At 45.3% G+C, this 26,331-nt stretch overlaps 1 protein-coding gene across 8 annotated transcripts in view; it reads left to right on the forward strand.

The window, feature by feature from the left end:
• Window positions 1–26,331, forward strand: part of KSR2 (kinase suppressor of ras 2) — a 430,186-nt gene that overhangs the window by 260,704 nt on the left and 143,151 nt on the right. For all 8 annotated transcript variants that reach the window (XM_059893620.1, XM_059893622.1, XM_059893618.1 and 5 more), the window contains one exon: window positions 203–387. In XM_059893620.1, coding sequence (XP_059749603.1) covers window positions 203–387 — 185 coding nt within the window. The remainder of the gene's footprint in view (window positions 1–202; window positions 388–26,331) is intronic.

The raw sequence follows: 26,331 nt of genomic DNA on the forward strand, positions 1-26,331 counted from the left end.
CATAAACCAAGGGTTAGAGGTGAGAAGCAGCACAAAATATGTGGCTGGAGCCCAGTGGGAGGGAGCCGGAGAGGGTGGCAGGGCCAGATGGAGGTGGGGAGTGGTTACTGGGTGCCACGCTAAGGAGATTGGGTCCCCCTGCTCTCACTGTGTGTGCTTAGGGATACATTTCCCTCTCTTCTTTTTTCTGTCTCCCTTTCAGAGCCAAGAAGAAAAGCAAGCCGTTGAACCTCAAGATCCACAGCAGCGTGGGCAGCTGTGAGAATATCCCCTCCCAGCAGCGCTCCCCGCTGCTGTCAGAGCGCTCCCTCCGCTCCTTCTTCGTGGGACACGCGCCCTTCCTGCCCTCCACCCCTCCCGTCCACTCCGAGGCCAACTTCTCCTCAAGTAAGTCCCCAGCAGCTGCACCTGCTGCCCTCCGCCCCCCGGGGCGCGCCCTCTTTTCCTTCCGCGTCGGGAAATGCGCGCGGAACACGCCTCATCCGCGGTCCGCCTGCCGCCTCCACCGGCGCCACTCATGCCCCTGAGGATGGTTTCGGAGAGAAGGGGGCATAATTGGGAGGCTGTTGCCATTGGTCCCATGTGCCTCCTCTCTTTTGGCCTGCAGGTGTGTAGGGATGACAGCAGGAAGGAAGCGTGCAGGGCATTAAAGGAAACATCAGCCTTTTCTCTTCTCTGCTTCTCAGCAGTCGGGTCACAGGATTTTTCCTGGCCACTGTGGATAAGGCATCTCTGATTCAATTTTGTAATTTTCTCCCCCACCGCGGGTCAAAGCGCATAACCTTTAAATCTCAAAGATGGATTTGGGTTCAAACTGGGCTGAGCGTGGCTTGGAGTGGCTTACATTCTGCTCCCATGAATTTTGCAGCAAAGTGGTTATTCCTGGGAGAGGAAATGGAACTTTCTGGTGATCGAGAGCTGAGGTCTCAGAAGGCGTTTAATCTTCTCTGCCTAGAGGCCCATTTTGCTGAACAGGCACAGATGTGGTCAGAGGGGAGCCCCTGAAAAAAGCCCAACCAGTCCGCCAGCCAAGACAAAAACTTTATTGCCTGGGAACTCAGGAAGAGGAGGGGGTGCTGGAATTTGTAGGAAATAACCCCTTGCCCTTAATACAGCCAGACTGTGTCCACATGTTGATGCTGTGATAAATGATAAGTGATGTTTACTGAGCACCAGGATGGGCTACTCACCCACATGTGTGATATCATTTAGTTCTTGCAATAATCAGTGGTACAGATGGATTATTCCCATTGTATAGATGAGGAAACTGAGGCCCAGGGACATCAAAGAATTGCCTAAAGTCACACAGCTATGGAGTAGTTGAGTCAGGATTTGAATCTGATTCTTTCTCACTCCAGAGTATACAAGCTTATCCATCATGCCTGATTTGATAACCAAGTTCCTCAAATATCCAGTGGGATACCCTTCTCTAAATGTGGGGTTCTATTCTTTACCTTCACATAAGGGTTTTAAAACTTTTTTTAGGGAGGCCATGGGCCCTTTAAGAATTGGATGCAATCTATTAATTTTCTTCCTGGAAAACTGCACATGTAACATCCAACACAAATGTCCAGTGTCAAGACTGTTGGGTTCAGAACCTCTGCCTTAGCCCAGCTGGATGGTTGGCCCGGGGCAGAACCGTGAACTGTTTACAAGCCACAGATGTGTCTCATGAGTCCACTGCAGGAATCATTGGAGGGTCTGGTACCAGAAGAGACTTGTGTGGACATCAGTTAGGATAAGTTCCAGAGCCTGGCTTATCTCAGTGCCCAGAGGGTAGAGGCCCTGAATCAAGCAAACTAAAATAGCACTCATGACACACGTCAACGCCAGAAGGCCAATTTATCAATTTGTCAAGAGAAATCACTGTCAGAGAGACTAGAAACTCTCCATGACGGTGGGTGGGCCTGCGTGGCAGTCAGAGGGCTGCGTGGTGAGCCTGGACGAGAAAAAAGGGGATGACATATCCGATGTGTAACGACAGCAGGGTGGGGCAGGGTGTCATGGCCCTGGAGGGAGCTGCCTGGGTTCCAGTCCCAGCTCTGTTACTTTTGAGCAGTGTGCGGACCTCGAGCAAGTCAAGAGCCTCTCTGAGCCTCAGTTTCCTTAATCTGTAAAATGGGCCTAACAGTAGCTTCATGTCATAGATGGTTGTGAAGATTAGATCAGCTCATATTTGTCAAGTTGTCTGCACAGTAGTTGGCACAGAGTAAGTGCCTGATAAATGATAGCTGTTGTTCTGATGTTTATTGGCTCCTTAGCCTAGTATCATTTCCATCCTCTGGCTCCATGGTTAATTTTGAGGCTGTGGCTAAATGCCTTTCACTTCACACTCCCCACTTCCTTACGGCCCTAAGAGTGCTTGGAAGTTACCTTGGCGTGATGCTGGGCAGCTGCTTCCAGCAGCCATCTGTCTTTGAGCACCGCCGTCCCGTGAGTGAATGTCAGCGTGGCCACCTCAGAGGGCTTGACCATAGCCCTGCACTTTAATTCTGGCTGGAGTAGAAACATTTCCAGCTTGCTGAAAAAAAGAAAAAAAACCCACAACCCACAGACTTGCACGTTCAGACCTCTGCTTCTGCCAAAGAGTTCTGCAAGGATTCACCATAGCTCCCCACTTCTCATGCCTGCCCCATCTCCATCTGAGGGGAGAGGCTTCCCTGCTTGCCTGTGGGCAGTAGCAAAGTCCTGAATTAAAATCAGCTCCTGGTACTAAGATGCCCTAGAAATACTACTGTCTCTTTGGACAGTCCTGGTCCTTGTATGCAGAGAGGTTGCTCTCTGATCTCCCAGGAAGGAGAAAGATAGCATTTTAGTCTCAGTGGGGGAACAAGTGTGTAACCCAAATATTAGCTGGACCCCTATGGACCAGTCCCATTTTCTTTGATCCTAACAAATGATAGAAACAGAGGCAGCCTGTTGGAATAGGCTCCAGATCGGGAAATGAGACTCTCTCTGCTGAAGTCTCAGTGTTATCACCAATTGTCTGTATGACCTTTGTCCCTGCTGAGCACATCAACTGCATTGTAGCAGTTAAGATTCACTGCACTCTTTGAGGCAGACATCATCATTCCCATGTTACAGATCAGGAAACTGAGGCTCCAAAAGGTGAGTGATCTTGCCCACATTGTAGATTTTGAATCCAAATGCAAATCTAACCTGCATCCCGTCTTCCTGTCTCCATCTGGGTTTCAGTTTCCCCAACTGTACAATAAGAGACTCCACGCAGGTCCATTCCAGAGCTTAGAAACCCTAAGGCTTACCCAGTGAGTATGCAAAGTGGCTTTTCCTAGGCAGATCTTTTGACTCACTTAGAATGCTGATTTCGGAGTCTCCAGGCCGGGGCTGTTGGGAGAACACAGCTGCTGGCACCGGCTCCCCCATGCTTCCAACAGTCCCAATCTCATGCCACTCTGAGTTCCAGAGGAGAACTTCCTGCCTCTGGGCCCCAGTGCCAGCCTTCCTCCCACGACCCAGCCGAGGGAGCCTCTGAGGCTGTGTCCCTGCCAGTCTGAGTCTGTCCGCCCGTTTGTCACCGTCAGCTCTGGCTGGGGCTGTGCTGTGAAGGGTGGTGATCCTGCATTTTGTTACCCCTGATGGTAATGCCTGGAGTCAGCATTAGGAAGATTCCGGCTGCAGAGTGGCCGAGTCTTGGACCCTCGGGGTGCCTAGCCACCTCGGATGGGCTGCGAGAAGGACTTACCTCCTTGGGGCTCGCCCTCCTTCCTTGGTCTGGGGGTGACAAACAGGGGGAGGGAGGGAGTAGAAGGAGCCCTGGCTTCTGAGGAATCTGTCTCTAAGGTTAGCTATGGACAAAACATAAGGTGTTAGACTCTGCTGCGCAGTGTGGAAGATGCTGACTCAGGAGTGAACCTGTTTCCCAGAGAAGTAGAGAACCACGGACTTCGCTCTCCATCCTCGCTGTGTTTATTTATTCCACGCTGCATTCATGCATGCCGTGTTGCCCCTGTGGTATCTGATTGGATGCCCTCCACCCGTGGACCATTTTTGGTCCAATAAGCTGTGTGTCTTTGGCTCCTTGGAGGGCATCTCTGATCCCAGCTGACTTAGGTAGCCTTTATGATCCCTATAAAGAAGCTTCTTCAGAATGAAAAAAATGCCACCTACATCATCATTCATTACTGGCTGGCAGAAGTGATTTGGGGTTTATAGCAACTAAGTGGTGGCTGACATATCTTTGGGCACATCACTGAGCCCTGTGGGTCTGTTTCTACCCGGCAAGGATGTAGTGAGGACAAAATGAGGAAATCATGTAAATTTCCTAGCACAGGGGCCAGAGCTTAGAGCACTGAATCTCAATAAAGGGTAGCTCGGGGAGCTATTGCTGTACATTATGTGATGGGATAGCTTGTAACAATGATGAAAATGATGATAATAATAGCAATTAGCATTTATTGTGTGTTGACAATGTCCCAAGCATCATCAGTTCAGGCGAGGCAATTTACTTCTATTATTTTGTTTAAGCTTCACAGTCTTCCATCAGGTAGGTACTATTATGATCCCCATTTTACAGATGAAGAAACTGAGGCTGAGAGATTTAAGTAACTGGCCCAAGGTCACAGGCCAGGAAGGAGGTGGAGTTTGCAGTCATTCTCAATCCGCCAGTCTGCAGTGCTGGGGTGTGAAATGGCAACGCTGTCTCCACTGGAACTTGCCTGCTCAGCAAGTAGGGAGCTTAACTTGTTCAAGGTTTCCCTCTGGCACCCTTGCTTAGTTGGGGGATTGTATGGTGGGGCCCAGCCTTGCTCCAAGGATGCCTCTTGTTCACCAGAGCATTGCGTTTGCTCAGCGATCAGCACCCATGCTGGCTAGCGAACTATTACCCCGCCGGACTCTGGTGCTGATATTTAGGGGACCCACTGTCCCAGGTGGTGGCCATTCCTGTGGGGGCCAGGCAGCTGCAGAACGTGGCCAAAAGATGTCATCCTGAACATCTTTGGTAGCAGGTGAGGAATGACGGGGGACTTTTGCCTCCTGCAGTTTTCTGGGAGTTTATTAGCTGCCTGGGGGTGGGAGGTTGAGCACTTCAGGGCAGCAGCTACAAAAGCCAACAAGTGACTGATGATACCCGGACATCCCCACCTTGGCCCCAGTGGCACCAGCTGGAGTCTGATACGAGGCCCCGATCTTTTGAAATATTGTCCTTCACCAGGCGTTTGAAAGACAGCATGCCCTCACCTTGTGCCATCTCACCCTCATCTCATCTCTTCTCCAAGCAACTCCTGTTCTTTGTCCTGGAGACACAGCGACAGGTAGCTGACCCTCAGTTGAGGGCCCGGCCTCATGTGCCCTGAGGCTGAGTCAGAAGCCTGATTTGTTAGGGTGGCCGCAGCAGGTAGCAATAAAGACTGATGAAGCCGAGCTGTGGCCTCCCAAGAAACCAGACACTGGGAGGGTTGTACAGAGACTCAGGATGGGGGTGATTATATATTGCGGTTTAATGATCCTTGAGACCAAGGTTCATTACCCTCCCTCCGCCCGGAAGAGGGGGAGGAGGAGCGCGTGTCTTGACAAAAATCGGCTGCCTGAACCATATTCTCATCTCAGGATCAGGAGAGATTCTGAGAAATTTGTGTCTGACCTGATTCAGTGGTGGCAATTCCAAGGGGAAAACATATATCCTGTTGGAGTGACCCGAAGGACTTTTCTCCCCAAGAATGAGCCAGCGGAAGGCCTGCTCCCACTGCCCTCACCCAGGAGACACAAGAAGCACCCATGTCCCATGTCACCTGGCATCTTTGCTGTATTTAGAAACCAGCAGGTCGCTAACACGTACTGACCATCTGCCCTCGCCAGGCAGGTGCTGGTGTAGGTGCTTTACAGGCATTCAGATATATACACCTGGGAACAAGTGAAATGATACAGAAAGTTTCATAATGACACATTCGTTCCCTGCACCATCCCTCTCCCAATCCTGCTTTTTTTTTTTTTAACATCTTTATTGGAGTATAATTGCCTTACAATGGTGTGTTAGTTTCTGCTTTATAACAAAGTGAATCAGTTATACATATACATATGTTCCCATATCTCTTCCCTCTTGCATCTCCATCCCTCCCACCCTCCCTATCCCACCCCTCTAGGTGGTCACAAAGCACCGAGCTGATCTCCCTGTGCTATGCGACTGCTTCCCACTAGCTATCTATTTTACATTTAGTAGTGTATATATGTCCATGCCACTCTCTCACCCTGTCACATCTTACCCTTCCCCCTCCCCATATCCCCAAGTCCATTCTCTAGTAGGTCTGTGTCTTTATTCCCATCTTGCCACTAGGTTCTTCATGACCTTTTTTTTTTTCCTTAGATTCCATATATATGTGTTAGCATACTGTATTTGTTTTTCTCTTTCTGACTTACTTCACTCTGTATGACAGACTCTAACTCCATCTACCTCACTACAAATACCTCCATTTCATTTCTTTTTATGGCTGAGTAATATTCCATTGTATATATGTGCCACATCTTCTTTATCCATTCATCTGTTGATGGACACTTAGGTTGCTTCCATGTCCTGGCTATTGTAAATAGAGCTGCAATGAACATTTTGGTACATGACTTTTCACCAGCCCTCCAGGGGATTTTGCACGTGAACATTTGAGCATCACTCGGTTATGTGCCTTTTTTTTTTTTTTTTTTTTGTGCCTTTTTTTTTTAAGCTTCTTTTGGAAATAGTTTCAAACTTATAGAAAAGTTGCAAAAACAATACAGAGGATTCCTGTACCCCTTAAACTCAGAATCACTAGTTTTTAACATTTCTTTACATTTGCTTCCTCTCTCCAGTTCCCCCGCCCCCAACCCTGATTTCTCTGTCTCTCTCTCTCTCTCCCTCTCTCTCTCTCTCTCTCCCCCTCCCTCCTTTTGGTGAACCATTTGAGGCTAGGTTGTATACTCTCTTATATAACCACACAGAGTTACCAGATTTAGTAAGCTTATCTGATCAAGACTTTTACCTAACCATCTTCCAATTTCAGCAATTTGTCTCAATAGCATCCTTTAGAGCATTTTATTTTTCTGGCGCAGGATTCAGTCTGGGATCACCTACTGCATTTAGCGGTTGTGTCGACCTTGAACAGTTCCTTAGCCCTTGTCATTTGTGACTTTGATATTTTCGAAGAGTAGGGACCAGCTACTTTACAGAATGTCCCTCAGTTTGGGTTTGTCTGATGTTTCTGCACGGTTAGACTCAGGCCGTGCAGTCTTGGTGGGACTTCTGTGTAAGTGCTGTTGTGTTTTACTTTGTGCAGACCCTCTTTGTGGGCCCAGGGCTGCCAGATGTTTGGCTTTTTCAAAAGAAGTCAGAGACCGTGACGTTTATGAGAAGACTCCCAGTTTTAAAATGTAAGCACCCAGTGAAAAATCTTTCAACGATGCGTGAACCAGTTTAAATAACCCCATGGGCCTGTGGGTCCTATTTGGTCTTGGGGTTCCCAGTTTTTAACCCCCGTCCTAGAATCATGGAGGTTGAAACTGGTAGGTGCCTCAAAAATCACTGAGTGCAAGCTCTCATTTTACAGATGGAGAAACTGAGGCCAGAGAGTGGAAGGGACTTGCCCAGGATTACAGAGCTGGGCTTTGAACCTAGGTCTCCTGGGGCCTAACTAATGGTTCTCTCCGTTACACCGAGATGGTTGCAAAACTGAAGCTTCTGAAAGTGCTACTGAAAGTGCCCGAGAGGAGGGAAACAGTGCCTTCATTTAAAAGATGACACGTTTTGTGTGTACGGGGGCGCTGGTGCTGTGTGTGTGTGTTGGGGGGGCGTGCAGGTGGGTATGTATGTTTTATGTGAGGCTAGTGCTGGATTTTTATCAACTCCCTCTTCTCTGATCTGCCCGTATATTTTGGAATTCCTGCCTTGGCACAAAGAGTTTGGGCTCAGCATGCAATGGGCAACCTTAGACCTTTTGTTATGATTGCTCCCACCGGGAATTGTGGCAGCAAAAATCGGTTGGCAAGTGGTTGGTGCTAGGAGCCAGGGGGGTCATCTGTGCTTCTTGGAGTGAGCCCTGATCCTCGGTGAGCCCTGATCCTCAGTGAGCCCTGATCCTCAGTCAGGTACACACTGGCGGCATGGGCATCTCGTTCCCTGTCATCAGGACCTGTGTCTGATTGTGCCTTTGTCCTAGTAACAACCCCTCCTGCACAAATAAATGTTTTTGAATGGACAGTACCATTTCTGAGCATTCACTTTGTGGCCAGCATTGTGGGCCTTCAGCTACTCAGGATCTAGAGAGCAAAGGAGAAAGGATTCTGCTTGTTGCCCTCCAGAGCTGTAGAGCTGGCTGGTTTGCGCATCACTGAGGCAGGAGCTGAAGTTGCTAGACTTCGATGTAGTCTTTGGGATTTTATGGATGGTTCTTCCTGCTTTAACTGACCAGAGAAGCAGGCCCCCAAGCAAAACTGCCAAGAACTATTTTGTTAATCAGAAAATAAGCAGGTCTTTATCGCTGTACGATGGTGGTAGTATGGACATATGGCTTGGTTTCAAGTGACAGTAAACAAACTTGAACTTTTTTTTTAGTGTCAAGGTCATTTATTGGCACATGTAGCTGAAAAGTCCAGGGGTTGCATGAGCTTCAGGCTTGGCTGGATCTAGGGGCTCAGTTCATGTCAGGACTCCATATCTCTCTCAGCTCTGCTCTTCTCCAGGATGGCTTCACTCTTAGGCTTTCCATGTGGTGGCGATATGGCCTCAGAAGTCTCAGCCCCTTCCCTCTTCTGGTCCATAGTAAAGGAATGAGATTGTTTAAGTCTGAGATTCACTGAGTCAACCAGTGTGACCACATGCCACCTCTGAACCAACTGGTAGGGTCAGGGAAATGGGATGGAAATTTACTGGCTTAATCCTGGGCTGTGAACTTTACTTTTGGGCTTAGAAATGGAGGATTTTGCCTAAAAATGGAACGTGAATGCTGGGGAAGCTGAAAATCAGTGTCCATTAGAGTAAAAATGATTAACAAGGGTCCCTGTCCTCAGGGGCTTTTAGGAGCATCTTCCTGGCCAGATTAGTTCATGATCCAAGATAGTGGGACCGTGTCTCCACTATTGTACAGACAATCCTTTCCTTTTTCTGTGTCTCCCCTGGGCTGTGTTTCTCAGTGATCCATGGCAAGGAATTTCTTTTCTATCCCTCTGACACTCCTGGGGGGTCTCCAGGAAGCACACAACCTGCCAGGGAAGGTTAACCCCCGGTTCCAGGTGGAGACTCAGCTCCACTCTCAAGGTGAAGCCATAGCATCCTGGCATTAGCCAGGCACGGAATTGAGAGTTACACAAACCTGGGTTTGAATCTCATTTCTGCCATTTATTAGCTAACACCTCTGAGCCTCAGTTTCCCCATCTTCAAAATGGGCCTAATAGGCCTTTCTTGTGGAGTGGTTATCAGGATGAAATAAAAGGATGCTGAGCACCGTGCCTGGTGCCTGGGAAGCACTACCTGTGTTGCTGTGGTCATCGATACTATTATACGGTGTTGGGGTTTCGGTCAACTTTGGTCCTCCCTGGTTTCTGCTGGACATCAGTCCACCCCCCACCATACCTAAATGGAACCATCACTACTGATTGAATTCCTGACGTGTAAAGTGTGATACTGAGTGTATTAGTCCTTGTGGGCTGTTAGGGTCCTTGTGCCCATACCTGCCATAAACGACGTGTCCTTTGCTAATTCTGATAACAGAAGCTTTTCTTTTCACAGACGTAGGGTCTGCTCTTCTTCTCATCCCCAGGACTGTGCTTCTGGGCTCCCCTCCTGACCTTCCCTGTCACTCAAGTGCCACACAGGCTGTCCTGCTCTGGGGTGTAGCTCTGATAACTCTAATTTTCATCCCAGGCATTTTACCTATCTGTTACTCCTTTTGAGTGGGAAGAGTCCTCCTTCTCCGAAGAACAGGCTGCTTCCTAGGCCTCAGGGGGACCTGTCACAGCCCCCCATCCCTGCTGGCCTGGGGAAATCCCGGCATTCCTGTTCCGCCTTTAGCCTCAGCACTTTCTGGAAACCACAGCAGCCGCTGTGACTATTTAGGGCTCAGCTACTTTTTCTGTAAAGGTCCAGAGAGCAAATATTTCCAGCTTTGCAAGTCGACAGTCTCAACGACTAACTCTTCGATAGTGTCGTGAACACAGCCTTAGGTAACCGAAGGGGCAGGGCTGTGTCCCAATAAAGCTTTATTTACAAAACAGGCAGTGGGCTGACTTGGGCTCAGACTTCAGAGCTAAACAAGACCGGGTTTCAGAGCCCAGCTTTGCCCCCTACTGGCTGGGAGGCCTCAGGGGAGTGAGGTCTCTGAGCTGCAGTTTCTCATCTGCAAAGTTAGGAGAACGGTCGGCTCTCCCTCATAGGGCAGTTGTAAGATTAAATGAGAGAACGCCTGTAAACTGCTAGCACAGGGCCAGGCACATGGTGAGCAGGCAATAAATGTCAGCAATTACTATTTATACAATGTTACTAATGTGTGTATCTGTTATATATAACACATATACGTTCTATATGTTACATGCACACACACACACACACACACAGAACTGAAGCAGTGTGGTTTTTGGTGAGGCTTCTCCACTCACCTTATTTAATGAGGCCACTTCACAGTTGGTCCCCATGAGAAACCAAGGCTTTTCTCCAAGGCCCCATTTCCTCTGTCAAGGGCTGCCGCGCCCACAGCCCAGCTCGTCCACACTGAGGTGACTGCCCCTTCACAACCCGTTCTGAGCAGTCTGGGATTCCGTTTCCATGGGCATTGGATGGGGAGGCAGACTATGAAATCGAGGTTTGCACCAAGGACAATACGGCCTCTGCTCACGTGTAAACTTACTTCAGATGTATGCTGTGGGGGATCCAGGTGTCCGGACAGAGGAAGAAGCCCTTTGGTACCCAGTTTCTCGTCCTTTTGGAAATCCCACAGAACCTGGACAAAGTAGTGGGGGCTATTGGCGAAAGAGGGGTACCTGGCTTAGAGACCTCCAAGACTGCATTTGTTAGGGCTTTTTCTGATGCAGAGACCCACCACATACCAGCTTCAGCAAATAAAAGGGAACTTTCTGGTTTAGGTACTGAAAAAAAAATCTAGACATAAACAAGGGCTTCAGGAATGGCTGGATCCAGGAACTCAGTGTCATCAAGCCATGTTCTTTTTCTCTCCCATCTCATAGTCCTGCTTTCCTCCTTACGGTGTCATTCTCAGTTAGGCTCTCCCTTCATGGTGGCCCTTGGCTGCTTCAGGCTTCCATCTTTATAGATCTAAGTGCATCAACCCCACTGAACCAGTTGGATTGCGATGAAGGGGAATAGATCTCCAAGGAACACCTGGATGATGTAACTCCCAGAATAGGGATGCTGAGCAGGCAAGAGCAACAACTGCCCCTATAAAAAGCCACTGATCTACGGGTTGGGTACCTGTGATTCATGCTCTCACTTGTTTCTCTCCTCATTGAGTAGCCAGGGGGAAATATGAACAATTACTAATTCAGAAAAAGAGAATGAACCTATTTGATGAGTATTATTTCCTTTTCTGTCTACTTGAGATTCCTACTTTCAGAGGGTGTCAGAAATCTTTCTTTTCCCCTTCACCGTCGACTTCCAGCTGGCTGTGAAATAAGAAGGAACTACTTCTAGCCTGGTGGTTCCAACCTTGGCTGTATATCCCAATCACCTGGGTGAGGGGAGCTTTTCAAAATTCTGATTCCCAGGCTATACCCCTGTCCAGTGACATGAGAGCCGCTGGAGGGTGAGGCCCAGGCATCAGTACTTTTTAATGCTCCCCGGGTGATTGCAATGTGCAGCCAAGGCCGAGAATCACCGATCCAGCCGGAGTGGCCAGCGTATTCAGAAGCTATCCTAGACAGGTGGAGGTAAGTTCTTGTAGGATTTTCTGAACACCTATGTCATCAGTGTAGGTGCTGCGAACTTTCTCTTCTCATCTCAAGCTCTGGATATAAATAGAAGACAAGTTTTGGTCTGCAGTGTCATCCCACGTGATTTACAGGTGTTGGGGTCCTGCCAGGGCCGTGATTCACCGCTGCCATTCCTGTTTGCTAACACACTGAATACCGTCAGATTATCTGGTCCCCTTGCTGCATCTTCAGCCAGGCCGGCACCGAGGCGTCAGCACAGGCCTCTGAAGGCACATTTGCAGAGGTGGAGGAAGTGGGTGGGCAGACAGGTGTGAAATACAGACAGGACTGTGGTTCCTGGGGCGGATGACAGACAGATCAGGCTATGGGAACAGTGCCAATGAGGAGACTTGGACAGCTGTCCAGAGGGCCTCAAATATCTGCTTTTCCCCTCCTGGGTCATTCATTCATTCAGTGCTTGTGAAGGGCTTACAAAGTCAGGAGCTGTGCAGAAGTCTCAGAATCAAATTGTTGACCCTATGCCTAAGATTTAAGCAAGAGGAGACGCTGGCACTTCCTAAATGCTGGCGGTAATAGGTCAGCTGCTTCTGAATCTCTTTCCCATCCCATTCTCTGAGGCTGGGCCCAGAATCTAGGTATTGAACAAGCTCCCTTGGAATTATGTCACAGAGACCAGCCCCCAGATGAGGGTTAGGGCCTGGGGCTGTTTTCAACTGGCTTCCAGCCAGATTAAAAAAAAAGGACCAGAAACAAACTGTGTTTCCATGAAGTATGTTAGTGAACTTAATAAACAACCCTTTAGTTTGAGATAACATCCATCAAAACTTTTTGGTGTTAAATGTCCTTTTTAAAGTGAAATGATGGGTAATTATAGATGGTGATTGTTTTTTACGTAGTGTCCTTACTTAGAAACAGACATTGCTAACTCTAAGCAGTCTCCCATTTATTAAATTTTCAGGTCTACAAAATTCAAGTCAGGAATCCTTTCTCTAGACTGGAGTTTTAAAGGTTGATTATTAATATTATTGAACAATAAAACCCCTGCTTCAAAAAGAAGCTTATATAAACCCCCAGTATATGAATCAGCAGGTTGAAAGGGCAGTTGTTCTGGGTTATGTCCATCAGGGGGCTTTGTGTACCATCCCCGAGTCCCCTCAGTGGTGGCCTCTGAGACATGTCTTTGAAACTCAGTTTGGAGCTGCTATCCTGGAAATTTCTTTAAATGATGATTTGAGTGGGAAACCCAAGGCTCTAGGACAGACAGTGTTTTCCCAAACTGCTGATTCCTAATTGGGTCCACTCATCCCAAGGCCAACATGTCACTGATGAATTAAAAGACCCTCCCATCCCCCACCAACCCCAGAATGCACTTAGCACTAAGGTGTCAGGGGGTGTGGTATTCATTGTAACAACCCTGATGTTCTCACTTTGAAAAACAAGAAGAGCGTGGTCTAGGGAAGTGACGTGACTTTCTCAGGGTTACCAAGAGGGAGGAAGGACTTGGGGTCAGGACTTGGTTTACCTTGAGGTCCAGAGCGCTTTTCTGCTTTCCCTTATGCTACAAAGCCAGCTCTGGCGTGTCGGAGGGAACTTTGAAAATATTCAGGAACTATGGCTTTTCCAACAGTATAACTTTCGAGTTGATCTCTTCAAGAGTCATTCCTCCATCTGTCCATCCAACCAAAAATATTTCAGAGTGCCTCCTCTCTGTGTGGGTACCAGAGATACAGAGATGTATAGACATTCAAGATCTCCATCTTCATGGAACATCCAGACTGCCGGGGGAGACAGAGATGAGCCAATTTCGGTGGTGACGAGAGCTGTAGAGTGGATGTCCAGGATGCTATGCAAATTCAACCAGAGGCGCGATGATGGGGGTGGGGCAGAGCAGAGATGCCTAGTCAAGCCGGGGAACCAAGAAGACTTTCATGAGCAAGGGCTGTTTATACGGAGACTTGAAGGCTAAGTAGGGTTGGCCAGATGACGAATGGGATGGACATGCATTTAAGGCAGAAGGAACAGCCCAGGCTGAAAGAGTTGGACAGATTTCAGGAACCCAGGAGCCTGTGGATGAGGCAGGGCAGGGAAAAAGAGGTGAGGCTGGCAAGGCGAGCAGGAGCCAGATCCGGGATTTTAGTTTAGTATCTGCGGTTTAATTTCAGTGCTGAGGGAAGCTTTTAAGCCTCAGGCTCAGGCACTGACTCGCCTGTGCAGTTTCTACCCTTCCCTTCAATGGCATCTTCCGCTCTCTGACAGGTGGGTCTGTTATGGGTTGAATTGAGATCCCCCCAAAGATATGTTGCAGTCCTAGCCCCCAGTACAGAATAAGCTCTTATTTGGAAAGGGGGTCATTGCAGACATAATCAGTTAAGATGAGGTCATACTGGAGCAGGATGGGCCCTTCATCCAATATGACCCGTGTCCTTCTAAGAAGAGGGGAATTTGGACACCAAGGCAGAAACATACAAGGGGAATGCCATGTGACCATGGAGGCAGAGATTGGAGGGACGCAGCTGCAAACCAAGGAGCTCCCAAGATTGATGGCCACTACCAGAAGCTGGAGGAGGTAAGGAAGGGTTGCATTTAGCCACAGAGGGAACGTGACCCTGCCGACACCTTGATTTCAGGTTTCTGGCCTTTAAAACTGTGAGACAATATATCTCTGCTGTTTTAAGCCACCCAATTTGGAGTACTTTGTTACGGCAGCCCCGGGACACTAACATGCGTCTGTAAGGGGTACATCTTCAGCCCTGACGTATGAGAGTGCCATGCTCATGAGTCAGTCTCCCGGTGACTGTATAATCAGTCTGGGAGTAAACTGGGTGCTTTTTGGGAAAATGACATGAGCTCTTCTCAGCTGTGAAATTGCTCATCAATCAGTGCCTTCGAGCGATCACCTCGCAGATGGCCTCCTAGTGACCATAAAGAGTTAGTGCTGCTTCCCAAGATGCCCCGCTGGCTCCCTGGACGGCTGTTTGCCACGCAAGAGAATCTGGACGTGCATCCCTCGGGGACTCCTGGCGGAGGAGGGGGTGGAAACCAATTAGACACAGCTGTTGCCACCCACCCTCAGGCACGAGGGTCTATACTGCCTGCAACACTATGGGAATAAGCTCTTTGGATTAAGCCATTTTCCCAGCTAAAAAAGCTTCAGCGGAAGCCCATTTGCATCCTGTTGTCACCCCACTTTCTGATTTAATGGTAAACTGGGTAAGGCACTTCTTAAATCACAAAGGACACCTGCCAGTCAGATGCTGGCGTCTATGGAATGGGTGTTGAACGGATTAGAAACCCACAGTGTGAGTCGGGGTCTGCCATTCCTCACTGTGCAGTGTTGGCTGGGTTAGTCAACCTCTCTGAGACTCAGTTTCCACATTGGAAAGTGAAGATTCTGCTACTTCCCCCACAATAGCATGACAAAGATTAAATTCAAGAATGGATGGCAAAGTGGCTTCTGTACTGAAGAATTCTGCTCCACTGGGGAAGGCTGATCGAGAGGACTGCCAGGCAGGCTGACAGAGGCTTTTTTTAAAAAAAATTTTTATTGAAGTCTAGTTGATTTACAATGTTGTGTTAGTTTCAGGTGTACAGCAAAGTGATTCATTTATGCATATTATATATCTGTTCTTTTTCAAATTCTTTTCCATTATATGTTATTAAAAGATATTGAGTATAGTTCTCTGTGCTATACAGTAGGTCCTTGTTGGTTATCTATTTTATATACAGTAGTATCAGTTAATCCCAAATTCCTAATTTATCTCCCCCCCTTTCCCTTTTGGTAACCATAAGTTTGTTTTCTATGTCTGTGAGTCTATTTCTGTTTTGTAAATAAGTTCATTTGTATCATTTTTTTTTTAGATTTCACATATAAGTGATATCATATGATATTTGTCTTTTTCTTTCTGACTCACTTCACTTATATGGCAATCTGTAGGTCCATCCATGTTGCTGCAAATGGCATTATTTCATTCTTTTTTGCAGCTGAGTAATATTCCAGTGTGTGTGTATGTGTGTGTGTGTGTGTGTGTGTGTGTATAATATATATATCTATCTATCACATCTTCTTTATCCACTCATCCTGACAGAGGCTGGAGTGAAGCCCCCCATCCCTCTATTTGGGGTTCGTGGTAGGAAACATCCCTTGATCTTACTGAAAATGACCGATAAATGGTGGCTGCAGGGAGATCTCCCAGCCCAATGCTGTTTTGGGTGTTCTTCTCACTGTTTTTTCCTTTCTCTGAAATATTTTAAAAATATGTATCCCAAATGAAAAATAGTGTATTTGCATTTATACATAATATGTATGTGTATGTGCTTATATGTGTATGTTTATAATCTATATACACTCTAAAGAAGAATAATAAAATGTTAATGCAATATCTTAAAATAACAAGTGGGCAAACTATGCCCTGTGGGCTGGCTGCCTGTTTTTGTTAATAAAGTTTTATTCAAACCAGAGCTGGGATTAGTGAGTGGCAAGTGAGGCAAGGTCATGTAAGTACTTATATAAAAGTTTGATATTTTGTTTCTCATGGATTTCTTTGAACTCATTTAAAAATGTTGCATCAAAGTATATTTATCTTGATACCTGAGTGTTTTGACCACCCCCTTAAATTTTTTCCTGCAGGCTAGTGCCTTACTTGCTTCACCCAAGTCCCAGCCCTGATAAAATTACTCAGGAAACAGAACTTGAACTTAAATAGAGCATCTCAAGCTCCTGGAAGCCCTTTATGTGCATTCCCCTTCTGTTCCCCCAAGGGATGACGCCATCCTGGATTTGTTTTACCATGTCTTGCTTTTCTTTGTGGGACACCTCACATGTACGTGTTCCTAAACAATATGTAGTTTAGTTTTGCATGTTTTTTTTTTAACATCTTTATTGGAGTATAATTGCTTTACAATGGTGTGTTAGTTTCTGCTTTATAACAAAGTGAATCAGTTTTACATATACATATGTTCCCATATCTCTTCCCTCTTGCATCTCCCTCCCTCCCACCCTCCCTATCCCACCCCTCTAGGTGGTCACAAAGCACCGAGCTGATCTCCCTGTGCTATGCGGCTGCTTCACACTAGCTATCTATTTTACGTTTGGTAATGTATATATGTCCATGCCACTCTCTCACTTTGTCACAGCTTACCCTTCCCCCTCCCCATATCCTCAAGTCCATTCTCTACTATGTCTGCGTCTTTATTCCTGTCTTGCCCCTAGGTTCTTCATGACCTTTTTTTTTTTTTCTTCTTAGATTCCATATATATGTGTTAGCATACTGTATTTGTTTTTCTCTTTCTGACTTACTTCACTCTGTATGACAGACTCTAGGTCCATCCACCTCACTACAAATATCTCAATTTCATTTCTTTTTATGGCTGAGTAATATTCCATTGTATATATGTGCCACATCTTCTTTATCCATTCATCCGATGATGGACACTTAGGTTGCTTCCATGTCCTGGCTATTGTAAATAGAACTGCAATGAACATTTTGGTACATGACTCTTTTTGAATTATGGTTTTCTCAGGGTATATGCCCAGTAGTGGGATTGCTGGGTCGTATGGTAGTTCTATTTTTAGTTTTTTAAGGAACCTCCATACTGTTCTCCATAGTGGCTGTATCAATTTACATTCCCACCAACAGTGCAAGAGGGTTCCCTTTTCTCCACACCCTCTCCAGCATTTATTGTTTCTAGATTTTTTGATGATGGCCATTCTGACCGGTGTGAGATGATATCTCATTGTAGTTTTGATTTGCATTTCTCTAATGATTAATGATGTTGAGCATTCTTTCATGTGTTTGTTGGCAATCTGTATATCTTCTTTGAAGAAATGTCTATTTAGGTCTTCTGCCCATTTTTGGATTGGGTTGTTTGTTTTTTTGTTATTGAGCTGCATGAGCTGCTTGTAAATTTTGGAGATTAATCCTTTGTCAGTTGCTTCATTTGCAAATATTTTCTCCCATTCTGAGGGTTGTCTTTTTGTCTTATTTATGGTTTCCTTTGCTGTGCAAAAGCTTTTAAGTTTCATTAGGTCCCATTTGTTTATTTTTGTCTTTATTTCCATTTCTCTTTTTGCATGTTTTTGAACTTCACAGAAATGAAATCAAACTTCACATACTCTGCAGCTTTTTTATTTCTTGAATATTCTGGTTTTGAGATTCATTCAGATCTATGTGAATAATTGCATTCATTTTCATGCTGTCACATCCCGTGTTTCACCAGCTCTAAGATGCACATGTCTCTCCGCAGTTCAGCACCTCTGAAGGTGGGCTGTAATTTGCAATCTATGGCACCTCATGGTCTCTGTCCTCCTGACGGGGTCAGACTGTCATTGTCATTCGTCACCCATCCAGTGCACACAGACGTGGCTCTTCATAATGTCGTCACTTCTGAGGTCCTCTGCTTTGTTGATCTTAACATGAGTTGAGTTTCATTGGAGTTGAAAAAGTCTTCAAAAATATCACACCATGACTTGGCTTTGAAACAAAAAATTGTCTATACATATTGTCTATGCAGAAAGGCTTAAGGACAGGGCAGAATGATATATGATAAAATATGTCTAAATAAATCTAAAAGAGATTTTGAAATAACACTAAATTTAAGAATTTTAAGTGTAAGAAAACACTGTGTCCTAGATAATTGGCAGCCTCTTTCTATTTCAGTGGTTCATAAATTAATGACCTTAACACTCAATGGCATCTTAAAGGTCAGTGAAGTATGGTAATATTCCATTGTATGACTAGACCACAATGAATGCATGCATTCCTCTGTTGATGGACACTGGGATTTTTTTTCCCTCTTTTTTACTTTGAAGCATTCAACTTGATGAGATCAGAGTTTCTCAACTTCAGCACTGTTGACACTTGGGGATGAGTAATTCTTCATGGCGGGGACTGTCTTGTGCATTGTGGGATGTTTAGCAGCATCCCTGGCCTCTCCCTGCCGAGATGCCAGTAGTACCCTTCCTCCAAAACACACATTTAAGAAACCAAAAGCGTTCCAGACATTGCCAAACATCCTCTGGGGGCCAAAATCACCCCATGGCTGAGAGACAGCCACGGGACCGGAAGATGTATGATTGGTGGCCGAAATGGTTGCATCAGTTTATATGTTCACCAGCGATGCATGGGGTTCCTGGTTCTCCCTATTTTTGCCAGCTTTCATTTGGCCAGACTGTTGAACTACTTTGCCCATCTGGTGAGAATAAAATGGTGTCTCAGCTTCATTTCCGTTCACATTTCCCCAGTTGCTGGTGTGGCTGAGGATCTTTTCAAAGGTGTTTTGGCCTCTCATGTTTCCTCCTCTGTGAAATGTCCGTGTCTTTTGCCCATTTTTTTCTGTTGAGTTGTTTCTTTTTTTTTCCTTATTGATTTTTAGGGACTAAACATATTCTGGGTTCTAATTCTTTGTTATACGTGTGGCAAATATCTTCTGATTTGTGGTGTGCCTTCTCACTTTCTTTATTTTCTCTTTTGATGAATAGAAGTTTTTAACATTAATGTAGGCAAATGTATCATTTCTTTCCTTTATAGCTTTTGCTTTTAAAAAATCCTATTTAATAAATTCTTTCTGCCCTGAGGTCATAAACACATTGTCCTACCCACCTGGAATTGATTTTGATGTATAAGGGCAGCTTGCTTTCTTTTTCTTTTTCTTTTTTTCCCCCCCCCCAATGGATAGCCGGTTTCCCAGCACCATTTGTCAAATAGGCTTTCTTTTGCCCCACTGATCTGCCATGCTACCTTGTCATTGGTCAGGTGTCTAAATTCACTCAGGACCATTCCTGTACTTTTTATTCTGTTCCGCTGGTTCTCACTTCTTCCTATCCCTCCTTTTTCCTTTTTCATGTACATCTGGATAATATTTTAAAATTTGCTTTAATTTTCTTTTTAAAAACAGTCTCTCTTAAATGCGCTGTGGTATTCCAGAGTAGAAAAAGGACATCGGGGGAAAACGTAGTGAAATCCAAATAAAGTCTGGTGTTTACTGAAGAGCAACGTACCAACATCAGTTTCTTAGTTTTGACAGATGTACTGTGTGTATGGAGGAAGCTGCGTGAAAGGTATATGGGAAGTCTCCATACTATCTTTGCAGCTCTTCTGTAAATCAAAAAGTATTCCAAAGTAATAAGTTGATTAAAAGAGATTTCTCTCATTTCTTAAAAGTAATTTTTTGGCCTTTTCTGTTACTAATGCCTTCTCTAATCCTTAAACCCATCGCTTACTTTTACATTTTTTAATTTATCATCTCTTGAGTTTAAAACATTTATCTTAATCTTTGATCTCTTTTGCCCTCCATCTTTAAAATTTCTGCTTCCTTGACTGACAGTCATTTTTTACTTTCAGTCTTCTTCCTTTTCTCTCACTACATAAGGCAAAAACTTTTACTATCTTCTGCTTATTGGCATCCTAACTCATTTTGAACTTGCAGGTTATTCATCTCTTTTAGTTTGCTCTCACCTTTAATCTCTTCATAATCATCTATCCTCCCTTTTCTTTTCCCCCCTTGGCTGCGTCAAGTCTTAGTTGTGACACGCGGGGTCTTTGTTGAGGCGCATGGGCTTCTCTTTAGTTGTGGCGTGCAGGTTTTCTCTCTCTAGTTGTGGCACACAGGCTCCAGGGCGCGTGGGCTCTGTAGTTGTGGTGCGTGGGCTCTGTAGTCTGTGGCACTTGTGCTCTCTAGTAGAGGCGCGCAAGCTCAGTAGTTGTGGCGTGTGGGCTTAGTTGCCCTGAGGCATGTGGGATCTTAGTTCCCTACCAGGGATCAAACCTGCGTCCCCTGCATTGGAAGGCAGATTCTTTACCACTGGACCACCAGGGAAGTCCCTACCCTCCCTTTAAAATATTATATATTTTAAATATATATTATGTTATTATATATTTATATATAATATATATTATATAAATATACATTATACTTAAAATATATAACATTTCTCTCCTCTGCTTCTTTCTGAGTACATTCTCTTATTTTTGGTCGTGTTTGTAACAGCAGAAAACCCTGGCCATGGGGAGACAGTAAGGAGAAAGCCCTCATCATGAATGGGGGCAACAGGAGACCTGCTTCCTTCCTCCCCAGAGTTTTAGCAGCAGAGTCTAGCTTTTCCAGAGGGCCACCCGCCGGGAGACTGGCCATGGGTTCACCCTCTACAGGCAGCTGTTCTCTGAGTGCAGATGGCACGTTTCATTTGCTGGGGCAGCAGCTTCCATAACGCTTTGGGCAGCATCCATTGCACCTATGTGGCATCGCCTCCTTGAAAATCCGTGGCCCAGTGTCATTGCATCTGGGCCTCCCTCACCTCTGTCGAATGAACTTGATCTCACTGCTCTCACATCCCCAACTTCAGGATGGCCAGAGAGAGGGTCTGCTTCTGGGCCTGACTCAAGTTCTCCAGCAAGATGGATATGATTTATCTCAATACTGACGTTCCCCTTGCCAAGAAAAATACCATCAACTTGGAGGTAACCCTAGTTGATTCCAGAGTTCTCAGGGCAGGCAGATCATTTCTGGGGCTCTGAGTGCTGGGTGTGGCTTATCTAAGGGGAGCCAGCCCCGAATTCCTACCTTCCTTGTGGCCAGTTCATGTGACAATGGAAGTATGACTTGAAATGGAAAGTCCTCCTCAGTTGGTGTATTTCAGTAGCAGCCTGGGGGAGAGATAATTCCTGTAGGACCTTATCCCATCCCGGAGGCATCTCCCTCTAGCCCCTTTCTGCTTGGAGTGAAATTTCTCCTCCTTTTAATCTTGGCCTGGCAACTGTCTGCCTTCATGGTTAGCTTATGGAAGTTTGGTGGCTGATGAACGCCTGGCAGACTCAGGGGCTTTCAAACTCTATAGGGAATCTGAGCTTTGTGAGGGCCTTTTAAAGCTCCATCTTATACACCTAACTTTCTCCTTCCATCAGAATAAATAAATTTTTTATGAGGGCTTTTATGATTTTTTTTTAACTTTGGACTTTTGTTTAACGCATGGTAACCGCTCACATTCTGTATAATGCTTTTTGGCTTAAAAGTGCTTTTTCGTGTATTATCTCATTTAATAAATAATGATAATTACCCCCATTCTACCCCCAAGGAACTTGATTCATCTTATTTGTGAGTATGTAGAAAACACTGAGGTTTCATTTGGATTCCAGGTGTTAATTAACACTTAGAAAAGGAACCGACAAAAGACTATCTAGATTTATTATCATATTATTTAGCATATTGGAATATAGATGAAGAAAAATAGTTAGGCATGAAAAATGTAGATAAAAGTCAAGATTTTTTTTTTTCTGATGGAGAAGAAAAGACCTAGGTTAATAATAATCACAAAGAAGAATCATGAAGTTGTTTTTTGACCAAAAGAGTCTAAATGTTTTTTAAACACAGAAATAGTTTTAGGTCAGGCCATCATCCAGGCTTGTAGTTTTAAAATGGCAGCTCCAGATTCAGCCGTTCATTCATTCTTTCAATAAACTATTCAGAGCCTTGTTCTAGCGTCTGTCTCTTGTCAGCCTGGGGAGTGTTTTTAATTTTCTTGGAGCCCATTGACCTGGGTTGCAAATTCTCAGGTCTTTGGTGAATCAATACCAACAGGAAAAAGTACCGTTGTCCTTTATCTGCAGGGTCCCTGCTTTTTGCAGAGGGCACAGTCCTGACCTCTGGTTTGTCCAGCTGTCATTAACACCCCTCCATTCCGCCCATCAGGGCCTCTCTCCTTCACCCATTTAATGACCACAACTCCCACAAAATCTATGTCCCCAGTCCCTCCCTATTGTCACTTCCTAGTTAGTTCTCAGATTGCATCTTTCCATTCATGTTTCCCTGCTGGGTCGAAGCCATCACTTCCACAGCCACAGCCTCCTGACTCCTCCTCTCCCTTCCCCTTCTTCCAATCCGTGACCCCGCTGCCGCCCATGAGATCTGTGCAGAAGGCAAGTCTGGTCAGTTCCGCCTGCTCATTCTTCCACGACCCCCATTGCTCTTAGGTCAGAGGCAGAACTCCTCAATGTGGCCACCAGGCTGTGTGCTCTGACCCCTCCCTCTCTGGCTTCATTTTGCACCATTCATACACACACACACACACACACACACACACACACACATTCTCTCCCTCTCTTTCCCTCCCCCACCCCTCCTCTCCTGCCCTCTCTTTTTCTCTTTGCCTCATCTCCACTCTCCCTCTTCCAGATATACTGGTTTCTTTCAGCCCCTCATACCACCCTATTCTCTCCAACCCCAGGACTTTTGCACGTGCTGTTCTCCCCGCCTGGAACACAACCGAGCACCCAGAATATGCGTCAACCCTCACTCTGCAGTAGATTCGCATTTCCATAAGGAGATACTGAAAGGCATTACTCATGGGAGTACATTAGGCATGTGTAGCACCACTTCCTTAGAACTTAAGGGTTTTCCTTGCTTCCTCCTCGGTGTCCTGGGAGGAACCCAAAACTACTTGAGAGGGATCTCCCTGGCCTGTCCATGAGCACTCCTGTGACCCACTTCTGTGTGAGCCCAGTGGACTGAACAATTAAGCAGATGGTAGCACACTCAGTGAAGCTGAAGACAGTCCCCCTCGTAGAGGACTGGCTGATATTTCTTATTTTGTAAAAAGCAGAGCTTATGGAGAGTATGTGCAGTTCTTCTTGATACGCCAAGTAAGTCTCTGGGATGGTACCAGGACTGCATCATTTTGACTTCCCACAGGATTCCTTTCACTGACCTACATTTTGGTTCTTATATTTCCTCATCATTAATTGAAACATTTTAGGATAGTCCCAAGAGGAGTTTGTTGAGGATGTTGGTTGCTATGGTAACCAGTATCCTGTGGAGGACCTATTTCTGCAGTCAGGAACAGGAAGAGTTGTGATTCTCACACTCTCTTGTTTCGTTTTTTATATTCTGGAACTAGTGACATGGTCAGGTGACTAGTTGTGTTTTCCTCTTTGTGCTGGCTACCAGGAAGCTCAAAATCAAATCTTTGGCCAGCTGCCCACAATGGTCAGCTTAAGTGTTATGTCTATTCTCCTTCTAGGCTTTACATTTGTTTCCTACTCTCATCTTCTTCTTGCTGAGCTTTTTTTATTAGCTCATCCAAAAAACTTTTTTTCCTTCTATAATGTATGAATATGAACAGATTTAGATCCTTTCTGGAATAAAGAAAGGCATTTTAAAAATGTGCAAATGTTAGGTATCATTGTATATATGCCTACTCACCCCCGAGGGCCCATGGGGAGTCTATCATATGCCAGGCACTGGGTCACATTATCAGATTTGCGTTATGAAGTTTAAAGAAAAGGAAAATGAGGCTCAAAGAGGTTGGGTAGCCTGCCCAGAGTTGCAGACCAGCACTTGGCAGAGTCCGGTTTTAATGTCAGCTCTTTTTCTTAAAAACTGTGCTTTGACCCACTAGCTTAAACTTCCTCCAGTGGAGCACTTGCCTATCTCAGTGCTCTGTAATTGTCTGGCTCCTTGTCTTTCTCCCAGACCTGACTGTGTGTGCCAGGAGGACGAAGTTCAAAGCTTGTATCATAGTCCTGGCATTTAACACCATGTTTAGAGTATAGAAGAAGTTCAGTAAATATTTGTTGAGTGGAAATCAACTTAAACTGGGTTTGGGGAACAATTTCCTCTTATTCCTAAAAGGGGAGTAAAGAACAGTTATAAATAATTCATGGTTCTGAAAATTCTACTTAATTAAAGTATTTTAGTATATAGTGGACCTGGAAGTTTTCTGCAGATGTAAGAGAACGTTTTTCAACCAGTGTGAGTTAGTCATGGTGCTGCCTTTCTTCAAGTCAGTGGAAGGTATGAACATGTGTATAATCCTGTTTGACCTTGTCTTCTGGGGACAGGGAAAAAAGAAGTCTTGATAACTAAATTGCACAACACTCAAATTGCACAAATAGGCTCATTGAGAAGGAGATGCCAGTTGAGTAAAATAATTTTCGTTGTCTTATCAAAGAGGCTCTCTGCAAGAGAATCTTTCTTTTGCTTTGCAGCTGTTTTGGGTGCAGTCTGTGAAGGCTAATTGTGAATCTCGATAGTGTTGACTCTCTGAGCTCTTGAATTACGCATGTAAAATAAGATGCAGGAAATGATGATTCAATCCTGAGCGACTCACATCTCAAATCCTGGATTCTTAGAGGATCGGGTGCTTTTTCCATCCTCTCCTCTGTTTTAAAAATCAGAAGTGCTGAGAATTATGGTGACATGCCTATGGTTGCATTGGGAGTCATTGGTGGAAATGGTCTGAGACTCTTCCATCAAGGTGGGCTTGAGTTTTGCAACTGGTGCTGTCTTGCTTGTGAGGCCAACACAGTTATGTAATTTTCAAGTGCTGAATGAGATTATCCCTTAGCTCCCTAAATTGATAGAATAGAGTGTGCAAATGCATCCCCAGGATATCCATGGAATGTCTCTGGCCCCTTCATCTGTCTCCCTTTGCAAATTAGTATTGTGGAGGCTAAAGCGTGGAGGTGTGGCTGGTGGTAGAGGATGGTTGTTGGGCAGAAAGTCTGTGTTATGATTAACGTTTTTATATTTGGCTTTGGAATTTTTTAAAGTTTTTTTTTTTAACTTTGAAATAACATTGGACTCATGAGAAGATGCAAAAATAGTATAGGGTTCCCGTGTACCCTTCACTCAGCTTCTCCCAGTGACATTACCTTGCATAGCTATACTATATTACCAAAACCAGGAAAATGACATTGGTATGATACTATTAACAAGAGAATGTCTGTGTTACTTACATACAAGTATATGTGGATGCAATAACTGAATTCTTGCTCTGTACCAACCCCTTTGCATGATGATATAATTTAAATTCTTGTTAAGAACCTTTTTTTTTTTTAAATTAATTAATTTATTTATTTGTTTGTTTTTGGCTGTGTTGGGTCTTCGTTTCTGTGCGAGGGCTTTCTCTAGTTGCGGCAAGCGGGGGCCACTCTTCATCGCGGCGCACAGGCCTCTCACTATCGTGGCCTCTCTTGTTGCGGAGCACAGTTTCCAGACGCGCAGGATCAGTAGTTGTGGCTCACAGGCCTAGTTGGTCTGCGGCATGTGGGATCTTCCCAGACCAGGGCTCGAACCCGTGTCCCCTGCATTGGCAGGCAGATTCTCAACCACTGCGCCACCAGGGAAGCCCATAAGAACCTTTTGAGGTAGATACTATCATTATCCCCATTTTACAGTTGAGGAGAGTGAGACACAGAGAAAAAACCTGCCTAAGTGCATGCAGCTAGTTAAGTGTGCGGTTGTGACACAAACCTGGAATCTGATTCCAGATCCTGTGCTCTTAACCTCTTTTCTATACTGCCTTCCAACTCAGTAATAAAATTCTTTGGAAGTAGGGACTTAGATTATATATCCGCCTAATCTTACTGCAGAGATTTACAGCTGGTAAGGGCTCACTACATATTTAGGTTTTGTTTTGAATACATGGGTAGGGACTATGAGGTATGACCAGACTGGATCTTGTTCTCCCCCTACTTT

This window comes from Balaenoptera ricei, chromosome 14 (assembly GCF_028023285.1).
Source record: "Balaenoptera ricei isolate mBalRic1 chromosome 14, mBalRic1.hap2, whole genome shotgun sequence".
In the NCBI taxonomy this organism is placed as follows: domain Eukaryota; kingdom Metazoa; phylum Chordata; class Mammalia; order Artiodactyla; family Balaenopteridae; genus Balaenoptera; species Balaenoptera ricei.